This window comes from Capra hircus, chromosome 20, assembly GCF_001704415.2.
Source record: "Capra hircus breed San Clemente chromosome 20, ASM170441v1, whole genome shotgun sequence".
Classification (NCBI taxonomy): Eukaryota; Metazoa; Chordata; class Mammalia; order Artiodactyla; family Bovidae; genus Capra; species Capra hircus.
In genome coordinates, this window is record NC_030827.1 from 59,237,921 (window position 1) to 59,250,128 (window position 12,208).

Genomic DNA, 12,208 nt, shown 5'->3' on the forward strand with positions numbered 1-12,208 from the left:
ATTTTTTTCAGATTATATTCCATTATAGGTTATTACAAAATATTGAATATAATTCCCTGTGCTATACAGTAAATACTTTTGGCTTGTCTATTTTATGTACAGTAGCATATGTCAGTTAATCCCATAATTTGTCCCTCCCTTTCTCTCCCCTTTGGTTACCATAAATTTGTTTTCTATGTCTGTGAGTCTATTTCTGTTTTGCATACAATTGTATTCATAATACAATTAATTAATTATATTAATAATTAATATATTATATTATAATTAATTAATATAATTAATAATATGATTCAATCATATTATTTTTAGATTACACAAAAGTGATATAGTATTTGTCTTTCTCTGACTTACTGCAGTAAGTATAATATTCTCTAAGTCCATCCACATTGTTGCATGTGGTACTATTCCATTTTTTAAAATAAATGAATAATATTCCAGTATATATACATATATATGTATACACCCTACACCTTCTTAAGCCAGTCATTAGTTGATGCACACTTGGCTTGTTTCCATGTCTTGGCTGCTGCAAATAGCACTGCTAAGAATGTTGGGGTGCATGTGTCTTTTTGAATTAGAGTTTTCATCTTTTCAGGATATATGCTCTAGAGTGGGATAGCTGGACCATATGGTAACTCTACTTTTAGTTTTTTAAGGACCCTCCAGACTGTTTTCCATAGTGGCTGCACTAATTTACATTCCTGCCCACAGTGTGGGAAGGTTCCCTTTTCTCACACCTTCCCCAGCATTCATTACTGTACTGGCCATCATTAATGGTGGCTGTTCTGATCTGTGTGAGGTATGCCTATTGCAGTTTTGGCTTGCATTTCATTAATAATTAACAATATTGAGTATCTTTTCATGTGCCTGTATGTCTTCTTTGGAAGAACGTCTGTTTAGGTCTTCCGTCCATTTTTTGATTGGGTTGTGTTTTCGATATTTAGTTAATCACTGATAACAAACTCTTTGCCAACCTTTACTTTCATATCTGCTTAAGCATGTCCTATAATTAAATAGTCTATAATTAAACCAAGTTCTCAGCAAAGAAAATTGACTTCCTGCTTCATGGACGCCTGTTGTGTTGGCAACTTTTTCAGCATTTTAGAATCAATACTGTTTAATAATAAACTCACTTCTGGTTTATGTCTGGTGAAATGTGTCTAGAGAGCTATGAATACCTAATATGACAATTGCGTGCTAATGAGCCCTGAGTCGTGGAGTTGATCATTGTTCATTTGGTGCCGTGGTCAGATTCTGCACCTCTGATTCCAGTAGCTTCTGGGACAAAAGGAAGCAGATGAGGGTACGGCTGGACCAGTTCAAGCCACTTATTCACAAATGTTCCTAGAATACGAGGTGTCAGGTTAGGCAAGTGGCTGGGGGTAAAAGTGTGAACTAGACCTAGTTCCTGACAGCAGAGAGCTTATGGTCCTCTAGTAGGGAGGCAGGAAACTATAGCAGAGTTGCTGTGTGTGTGTGTCTATGTGTGCTTAATCGTATCTGACTTTTTGCCACCCTATGGACTGTAGCCCATGGCTCCTCTGTCCATGGGATTCTCCAGGCAAGAATACTAGAGTGGGTTGCTGTTTCCTACTCCAGGGGATCTTCCTGACCCAGGGGCCAAACCTGCATCTCTTGCATCTCCTCCATTATCAGGCAGATTCTTTTTATTGCTAGTGCCACCTGGCCGCTAAAAGCTACTAGATCATATAAAAATCCAAAGCCCTTCATGAATGGTGACATTTTTGAAAGCAGCCAAAGAGATAGGAAAGCAGAGAGGGAGGGCTGAGGTAGGCATACATGTAGGATGCTCTGGGGAGAGTCATGTCAACAGGCACATGAAAATGCTCTGGCAATCCACGCTTGCCTCTGAAAGGCGAGTCCTAGAGGGTTTGGGTGCCAGCATAGTGGTTCTGAAGCCAAATCCAGCCTCCATTCCCCAACACCTAATTAATTCTCAGAGGTGGAATTTTGGGTGAAATAGAAAAGAATAGCTTTATTGCTTTGCCAAGCAAAGGGCGCCATAGCAGGGTAATGTCCTCAAAACTGTGAGTAACCTGGAGGGGCTAGTGATAAGTTTTATATTCATGATTCAAAGAGATCCTCATCAGTTTGTGGATCTTCTTCTCATTGGTTGCTGCCAAGATAAGTGGAAGTCAGCATCATGAACCTTCTGATTCCAACTGGGCTGCAGTCTGTGTGCTTGTGGGCACCATACCATTTTATCTTCTTCTACCTGGTGGGCGTTTCAACATCTGCAAGGCAGCTCAAAGATATTGTTACATGTAACTCTTGACAGGGAACCAGGACTCTGCCCCAAGGTTGCACTCCTGTTACTCTTGACTCTTCCTCCTTTGTCGCCATGTTCCATCCCTTCCCTGTTTAACAACTGCTTGAATCTGCCCCTTGGAACTCAGGGAAGGTCTTGGAGGCTGAATGAAGCCTAGTTCCTGTCTTCAAGACATGGGGAACACAGAAAGGCTTTTGTGCCCAGTACCCCCACAGGGTCCTGCTTAGTATCAGTTGGACTGAAATCCCCCCTTTTGAAGAAATCACCTAGCGTGGATGCCCATTTTTAATGCAAATAATGGGATTTCTTTCTGACAGTCTAATAGCTTGCCACTTCTTCAGTTTAAATATAAACCCAAATGATCCCATAATAAAGAAGGATCTTTGCAAGACAGAGCATCTGGGTGGCCATAGTTCTTGGAGATTTATTCCTTACCCTGAGAGTGTGGGGCTGTCCTATTAGTGGGAAGCGAGAGGGCTATTGGCCACAAAAACTGACTCAAATCTCAGCTCCCCCACTGCTGTGACCCCGGGAAAAACTATTCCATCTAAGCATTTCTCCTTATCTATAAAATGAGGACCATAACTGACTTCCCCACAGGGTTTAGTGGGGTTTAAATGACATAGTTTAGTTGTGTGGAAGGAAGGAAAACCCCTTCTATGGCTTGAGAGTGGGCTCTTGTCTAGCACTTGGAAATGAATTGTCTGAGGAGACACACGTGCTGGCAAAGCAAGAGACTTTATTGGGATGGGGTGCCCTGTGGAGAGCGGTAGGGTAAGGGAACCTAGGAGAACTGCTCTGCCTCGTGGCTCACAGTCTTGAGTTTTATGGTGATGGGATTAGCTTTCGGGTTGTCTTTGGCCAATCATTCTGAATCAGGGTTCTCTCTGGTGGTGCCCACATTGTTCAGTTAAAATGGATTCCAATGAGGAGGATTCTGGGAGGTGGTCAGACACATAGTGTCTCCTTTTGACCTTTCTCGAACTCTCCCAGTTGGTGGAGGCTTATTAGTTCCCTGTTCCTTACCAGGAGTTCCTGTCATAAAATAACTCACAAAAATGGTTACTATGGTGCCTGGCCAGGGTGGGTGGTTTCAGCCAGTGGACTAACAGTCAGAGCTATTCCCCTAACAGTCAGAGCTATTATAACATCATGTTAGCTCTTATTACAGAGACTGCTCTGAAGGGATAACAAAAGTTCAAGAGGAAAGATAAGAACCTGGGTTGAAAGGCAGAATCAAAGTGAGATCAGGCATCCTTCTGGTTTTACACCCACATTACCTCCTGTGAATCCAGGCTCATTTTTTCATCAGGACTGAGTCATTTATTTGTCTTTCTATGAACCCAGATCTAATAAATTTGAGACCCTAGGGGCTTCCAGTGGGTGTGCTCACTGCTCATTCCCATGCTTTATTGCTGGACAATCACTTTATTTTCTCTGAAATATTTTTTCAAGTCCAGATGAAAGCTTTTGAGTCTGGCCATCAGAAAGCCCTAAAATGCATTATATTATAGATTACCTCCTTTTACAGCAGTGGATGATGCTGGGAAATTGAAGGACTCATTGGCAAGTTATCAGTTATCTTGTTTTCCTTCACAGGTATTCTTGACTCTCTCACCAGAATCTTTTATTTGTTAATATCATACTGTAAGATACAGCAGAAGATATTTGCAGGTTTAGTAGATGCTTCCAGAAATAAATTTAAAGTGTGATTATTTAGCAATGTGTGATTTAAATCTCCTGTGATCATTGGTTCCCATGTTGGTCAAATTATAAATTCTTAGATTCAAAAAGGGATTAATCTATTTTGTGTATGGTGTGTGTGTGTGGGGTGTGTGTGTGGTGTGTGTGGTGTGTGTATGGTGTGTGTGTGTGTGTTTGCACTCAGTCATATGTGACTCTTTGTGACCCCATGGACTGTAGCCCACCAGGCTCCTCTGTCCATGGAATTCTCCAGGTGAGAGTACTGGAGTGGGGTGCCATTTCCTCCTCCAGGAGATCTTCTTGACCCAGGGACTGAACTCCTATCTCCTGCATTGGCAGGTGGATTCTTTACCTCTGAGCCACCTGGCAAGCCAGGCCCTGTTTCCTAGAATACTCTTGTTTAGCTGTTGATAGGTAGTTGTGAAAAAGTTGCCAAATAAGTTTTGGAAATCCTATGTATTCTTTTTCATACCTGGAAGTTGTCAATATACATGATCATAAGGAATCTTGTTGAATATCTTTAAGAGTTTTCAAATGTGTTTGACCTTAGACTACTGCCTTTTCCTCAACACATGTTAATATACCTAAGGATAAGTGTACTTTAGGGTGAGGTTCTGGAAAGGTTAAGTAGCGACAATGGGCAGGATCTTCCTTTTTAAATTTTGTGTGAATATCATGTCACTGATGCCTCAGAGGCTTCTTGCAGCTGCCAACGGTGTGGCTCTAGTGATTCCTGCATCCTTCCAGGTGTTACATCACATTGGCTCAAGCTCTGGGCATGAGCATGGGGGGTGCCCCTGCTGGTCCTGCGGGAACAGGAAAAACAGAAACGACCAAAGATATGGGACGGTGTCTTGGGAAATATGTCGTGGTTTTCAACTGTTCGGATCAGATGGATTTCCGAGGACTTGGACGGATTTTTAAAGGTGAGGGTTATATTTTTTTATTCACTGAAAAATGTAAGCTAAGGTGGACTGTCTTGTTAAGATTTATTTTTCAACAACTGGCTGCATTTTAGTGTCATTTTCCAACGTTGTAAAACTTTTGGAAAAACCTGAATCTTTCCAGTGTTGTGTGGGTCGAACATCAATATCACTCGCCTTTGTACTGTTCCTTTATCCCTGCAGGTTGGGTGTTGACATTGTGAAAAAGTGTTACATTGTGAATTATTTTGGGGGCATTTAATATATGATCTATTTGTTCAACTTTATGTTTGAACAAATTTAACTCTGGTTTGTCTTGACAGTTGCATAATGCTCTTTTTCTTGACTTTCTAATTGGATGTACTAATTGGATTTTCTATTTAATTTCCCTTCGAAGGACTGGCACTGTCTGGATCCTGGGGTTGTTTTGATGAATTTAACCGTATCGATCTACCAGTTCTCTCTGTTGCAGCCCAGCAGATTTCTATTATTCTGACATGTAAAAAGGAGCATAAAAAATCTTTTATTTTTACTGATGGAGATAATGTAACTATGAACCCTGAATTTGGGCTTTTTCTAACCATGGTAAGGAACCATAAGAGGAGCTACTGAGCTTCAGCCTTCTTATCCCAGTTTCCATGTATCTCCCTTGTCCTGTCATTTATTTTCCATGAATGGGAATCGGGCTTGTAATTTTCACTCCTATTTGAAAGCCTTTGGTGATAAACAGAACTCATATTAATAACTCATGACTTAGTCTCTCCAGTTAAAAGGAGGGTGAGATATGTAAATGAAGTTTCCAGCTGTTATTCCAGATTTGCTGTGTGTGCATAATGAATCTTTTAATAGTATGCTGATATATTGTGCTTGTTACCCCATGATTGTATCATTCATCCTTCAGTTTTATTTTCTGTACAGAATCCTGGCTACGCTGGGCGGCAGGAACTCCCCGAAAACTTGAAGATTAACTTCCGCTCCGTGGCCATGATGGTCCCTGACCGGCAGATTATCATCAGGGTGAAGCTGGCCAGTTGTGGCTTTATTGACAATATTGTTTTGGCCAGGAAGTTTTTCACGCTCTATAAGTTGTGTGAGGAGCAGCTTTCTAAGCAGGTGTGAGATTCTCAAGGTCCCTATATATTTAGGCGTGTTGAAAATTTTTATTCTGTTCTGGAGAGGGTGTGGAGAAAAAGGAAGCTTCTTACATTGTTTGTGGGAATGTAAGTTGGTGCAGTCACGGTGGAAAACAGTATGGAGATTTCTCAGAAAACTAAAACTAGACTTGCTATGTGATCCGGCAATCCTACTCTTGGGCATAATTTGAAAAGATACATGTACCCCAGTGTTCATTGTAGCACTATTTACAGTAGCCAAGGCATGAAAGCAAACTAAATGTGCATTCACAGAGGAATGGAAAAATATGTAGTGTATATATATACATATATAACACAATATTTGTTGTTGTTCAGTTGCCCAGTTGTGTCCCACTCTTTGTGACCCCATGGACTGCAGCATGCCAGGCTTCCCTGTCCTTTGCCATCTCCCGGAGTTTGGTCAAACTCATGTGCATTGAGTCGGTGATGCCATCCAACCATCTCATCCTCTGTTGTCCCCTTCTCCTCCTGCCTTCAATTTTTCCCAGCATCAGGGTATTTTACAATGAGTCGGCTCTTTGCATCAGGTGACCACCAAAGTATTGGAGTTTCATCATCAGACCTTCCAATGAGTATTCAGGACTGATTTCCTTCAGGATTGACTGGTTTGATTGCCTCGCTGCCAAGGGACTCTCAAGAGTCTTCTCTAGGACCACAGTTTGAAAGTATCAATTCCTTGACGTTCAGTCTTTTTTATTGTCCAGCTCTGACATCTGTACATGACTACTGGAAAACCATAGCTTTAACTATATAGACCTTTGTTGGCAAAGTAAAATCTCTGCTTTTTAATATGCTGTCTAGTTTTGTCTCTGCTTTTCTTCCAAGGAGCAAACGTCTTTTAGTTTCATGGTGCAGTCACTGTCCACAGTGAGTTTGAAGCCCCCCAAAATAGTCTGTCACTGTTTCCATTGTTTCCCCATCTATTTGCCATGAATTGATGGGACTGGATGCCATGATCTTTTTTTTTTTAATTTTACTTTATTTTATTTTACAATACTGTATTGGTTTTGCCATACATCAACATGAATCCGCCACGGGTGTACATGTGTTCCCAATCCTGAACCCCGCTCCCACCTCCCTCCCCATACCATCACATGGAGGAAACCAGAATTGATCTTTGTCTTTTGCATGTTGAGTTTTAAGCCAGCTTTTTCACTCTCCACTTTCACCTTCATCAAGAGGCTTTAGTTCCTCTTGCTTTCTGCCATAAGGTTGGTGTCATCTGCATATCTGAGGTTGTTGATATTTCTCCTGGCAATCCTGATTCCAGCTTGTGCTTCATCCAGCCTGGCATTTTGCATGATGTACTCTGCATAGAAGTTAAATAAGCGGGGTGACAATATATAGCCTTGACATACTTTTTCCCTAATTTGGAACCAGTCTGTTTTTCCATGTCTGAATCTAACTGTTGTTTCTTGACCTGCACACAGGTTTCATAGGAGGCAGGTAAGGTAGTCTGGTATTCCCATCTCTTTAAGAATTTTCCACAGTTTCTGGTGATCTACACAGGCAAAGGCTTTAGCCTAGTCAATGAAGATATTCTGTCATAAAGAAGAATGAAAGAATGTCATTCACAGCAACATGGATGGACGTAGAGGTGACTGTACCAAGTTAGGTCAGAGAGAGAAAGACAAATGCCATATGATATCACTTATATGTGGAATCTAAAAATTGTACAAATGAACATATTTATAAGGCAGAAACAGACTTAACAGACATAGAAAACAAATTTATGGTAATTAAAGGGGAACTGGGGGAAGGATACCTTCAGAGTTTGGAATTAACATATACATAGTACTATATAGAAAAATAGATAACTAATAAGGACCTGCTGTATAGCACAGGGGACCCTACTCAATATTCTATAATAACCTATATGGGAAAAGAATCTGGAAAAGAATAGATACATATATATATGTAAAACTGAATTACTTTGCTGGATACCTGAAACTCACACAATATTGCAAATCAACTATACTCCACAATAAAATAAAAATTAAAAAAAACAAGAAAATTGTAGACTGGGGTTGTTGAGAAAGTACCTCCCTGGTACAAAGTAGAAAATGCTATCATTGCAAAAATGAATTTTCATGTATAGTTTTATTAAGTACATTTGAAGAAACTAATATTTACAGTGTAGAAATGAAGTGAATACTATCTGAATTGATTTAAGAGCCAAAGAAATATGCATATTGTTGTTTGCTCTTTATCCCACCTATATATTTATCATAAAGGGTTGTGTGTCCTCATGGTTTTGAGGAACCTCTAATTCAAACTTCTTTGAATCTAAATTATTTCTTACACCCACAGATTCAGCTAAATTCAATTCTCACTCAAAACATCCTTAGTTTCTTTTGCTTGTGCTCAGCCACTCAATCATGTCCAACTCTTTGCGACACCATGGACTGTAGCCCATCAGACTCCTTTGTCCATGGGACTTCTCAGGCAAGAATACTGGAGTTGGTTGCCATTTCCTACTCCAGCAGATCTTTCCAGCCCAGGGATCTAACCTGAGTCTGCTGCATTGGAAAGTGGATTCTTTACTCTTGTGCCACCTGGGAAGTCCTCTTTACTCTGTCTTCTCCTTTCTGTGCTGTACCTTGTATGTAGAAAAACTCCCACATCAGTAACTCCTGCCCTCTCCTCTAATTTCACATCCGTTTCCTTCATTCCTATTGCCCTTGTTCACAAGGTCATTGGGAAATGATATGTGTCCATGTGTACAAAACAGTTGGCCCCATGCTGATCCCTTGATCAACCGCCTGTGAATCTTGCTTCATGTCTGCAGATTTAACTGAGTCTTATTATGGAAAACTTTCCTTAATTAATTCTACCCACCAACAATTTCAAGTCATTGTTACTTTTATGCAAGCTTGCTTATGTTTCTTTTATTGAGGATTAGAACTTAAACTCCTTGTAGGCAGGAACTCAATCTGAATATTTTTATGTGCCTTATCCATCAAATGATTGGTATTAAGTGATGCATCCAGCTTCCAATTAGCAGATAATTTTTTTCTATAGGTTTTTATAAATTATGATTGAAAACATAGTCATTGAAGGCAAAAGGCAAAGGGAGCAGCAGAGGATGAGGTGGTTAGGTAGCATCACCGGCTCAATGGGCATGAATTTGAGCAAACTCCGGGAGATAGTGGAGGACAGAGGAGCCTGGTGTGTTCCAGTCCATGAGGTTGCACAGAGTCAGATACGAATTAGCAACTGAACAACAATAAAAAATGTAACATTAGCTTATCCTCCTAACCATTTTTGAGTGTACAGTTCAATAGTGTTGTGAAACAGATCTCCATGGCTTTTTTCTCTTATAAAAAGGAAACTCTATACCCATTAAAAAAACTCCACTTTCTCCTTCCCTCTGTTCCCTGGTAACCACCACTGAACTTTCTGTTTCTATGTATTTGACTACTTTAGATATCTTATACAAATGGAACCACATGGTATTTGTCTCTTTGTGACTGGCTTATTTAACTTAGTATAATGTCCTCAAGTTTCATTCATGGTATAGCATGTGATAGTACTTGCTTCACTTTTATGATTGGATATCATTTCCATATATATCAGTTTCCATATATGCCACATTTTGTTTATCCACTCATCTGTCGATGGGCCTTTGGGTTGTTCCCACCTCTTGGCTGTTGTGAATAGTGTTGCTATGAACATGGGTGCACAAATATCTTTTTGAGACTCTGCTTTCAACTCTTTGGGATATAGTCCCTCAAGTGGGGTTGCTGGATCCTATGGTGGTTTTATTTAGAAAAGTTTTGAGGAATTGCTAGAGATACTGTTTCCTATGGTGGTTGGAGGATTGGTTTTTAATTATTTCCTTTATATGTGCTAAAATTTTGGGTGATTGAACTTTTATAAATATATGTCAAGAGGTCAACAAAGCTGGGGGCTTGGCTTTCCATTTTGTCCTTATTGTTACTCCCTTTCGGTCTGGTGGCTCAGATGGTAAAAGCATCTGCTTGCAATGTGGGAAACCCGGGTTCGATCCCTGGGTGGGGAAGATCCCCTGGAGAAGGCCGTGGCAACCCACTCCAGTACTCTTGCCTGGAAAATTCCATGGATGGAGGAGCCTCATAGGCTATAGTCCATAGGGTCGCAAAGGGTCGGACATGACTGAACAACTTCACTCATTCAACTTAGGTAATCTTGGAATTTAGCTACTTTTTTTTTTCCTCTTTGATATTCCTATGTTTTAACCTTATATCATGGTCATGAGCAAGGTCACAGTTTAATTCTGGTTTGAAATTTTAGTTTTTGAGATATGAGGACATTTTCTTGTGGATAATTGGCTTAAGAAGGTCTCAAGGGAACCTGTATTTTCCATGAGGAAGTTTACTCCTTTCTCCCTGTCAAGATCTGTCTGTTATCAACAGTTTTCAGATCTAAGGGCTTAAATTACTGATGACCCAGGGGAGTGGGCTTTTTTGGGTATTCTCCATTTCCTAAAAAGAAAAAGTTATTGATAAAAAGATTTATTGCTCTACTATCTGTACACATGTTCAAAAGGAAAATCAGCATTTATTCAGTATGCCTCTGTCAAATTTGTACAGTTGCCTTGGGTAACTTAATTTTGAAAATAAGCCCAGTGTTCTTCATATTCTTCAGGTACATTATGACTTCGGTCTGCGTAATATTCTGTCAGTTCTGCGAACCCTGGGAGCAGCCAAGAGAGCCAGCCCCGCGGATACGGAGTCCACGATCGTCATGCGTGTGCTGCGAGATATGAATCTTTCCAAACTGGTGAGGTTCACAGATGGAGCTGTTCTACCCGCTTACATTTCAGTTTAAGCACAAATGAGATTTAGAAATATTTATTTAAAGATCTCATTTAAAATGCTTGATTATCAGATGAAGCACTTTAAATTTCATAGAGCATGACTTTAAATTACATTTTTTCAGAAGTAATTTCTGTGGCTGCTCATATCTAGTCTAACACGTGTGTATTCCAATAGAATGAAAATGGATTAAAAAAAATATCTACCTCTTAAGTTTCCAGATACCTTGAAATTTTTGTGTTTTAGAGCTATAATCCCACCTTTTGAAAAATAGACTTTGGCAGGAAGTTGTATGTAAGATTTTGCAAATGTGTAAAATTTCACATTCTTTGATTTCACAGTTGAGACTGATAATCAATCATCTGGTTATCAATGAATCTATATACAGTGAATCTATATCTATATTGACGATATATTTTTTCACAGTAAAAGTATGAATTAAACAAATTTCATTTCATGAATTTGTGACTCTGTTTCATTTGAAAAATTCTTTTTCATTTAAATAAGAAATTATAGGTTATGTAGTAATTCCCTAAAATGGTTGTTTTATAGAAAGTTGTCACATAGGTGATATTTTCTTTTCTTCTATTTCCTTCCTTTTCCCCCTCTTCTTCTCTATCCTTCCTCCCTTTTAAAAACTAATTTTTAATGCATGGGCAACATGATGAAAATCTTTCTCAACTTCAGTGGAGGTATTTTATTTATTACTGGCTCTGATAAAGTAATCTGAAATGTATTACTCATTTCAGTTTGCCTAATATTGCTGTGCTTGTGCCAAAAGAGCTGGTCTGATTTCCTTTCTTTTCTTTTTGAGATTGATGAAGATGAACCTTTATTTTTGAGTTTGATTGAAGATCTCTTCCCAAATATTCTTCTGGACAAGGCGGGTTACCCTGAACTGGAAATGGCAATTAGTAGACAGGTAACATGTTTCACAGGACATCAAACTATGTATTCCTTTCATCTGAATTTCATGAGAATCAAGTGGAGCTGTTATGGTCTAAATCTATAGATTTGAGAACAACCCCAAGGCTATGACTACAGGTTTAAGAGAAGCCATTACACACCATTAATAGAACTTTTCCTGCCAGGGGGTCTCGCTCAACCACAGTTAGCCGTGTGCTAGTGGCGCTGTTACTGCTGGAGGCCGTTCCACACCAGATTCCCAGTGAAAAGTGGTGGGTCAGCATGGGCCGGGGAGGGGGGCGGTGTGTGCGGCCTGCTGCCTTACCTGTGCTAGGCTTGGTTCTTTCTGCAGCCCTGGTATTTGTTTATCACGTTGCTTTGGCGTCCTGACTCCTGCTACTGAGAGTCATTTGGAGTGATCTCATGTGGCTCCTT

At 39.9% G+C, this 12,208-nt stretch overlaps 1 protein-coding gene across 1 annotated transcript in view; it reads left to right on the forward strand.

The window, feature by feature from the left end:
- Positions 1-12,208, forward strand: part of DNAH5 (dynein axonemal heavy chain 5) — a 258,304-nt gene that overhangs the window by 97,885 nt on the left and 148,211 nt on the right. Inside the window, exons 36-40 of the mRNA XM_005694882.3 lie at positions 4,742-4,920; positions 5,315-5,502; positions 5,836-6,030; positions 10,698-10,832; positions 11,682-11,789. Of these exons, the coding sequence (XP_005694939.2) occupies positions 4,742-4,920; positions 5,315-5,502; positions 5,836-6,030; positions 10,698-10,832; positions 11,682-11,789 (805 nt within the window). The remainder of the gene's footprint in view (positions 1-4,741; positions 4,921-5,314; positions 5,503-5,835; positions 6,031-10,697; positions 10,833-11,681; positions 11,790-12,208) is intronic.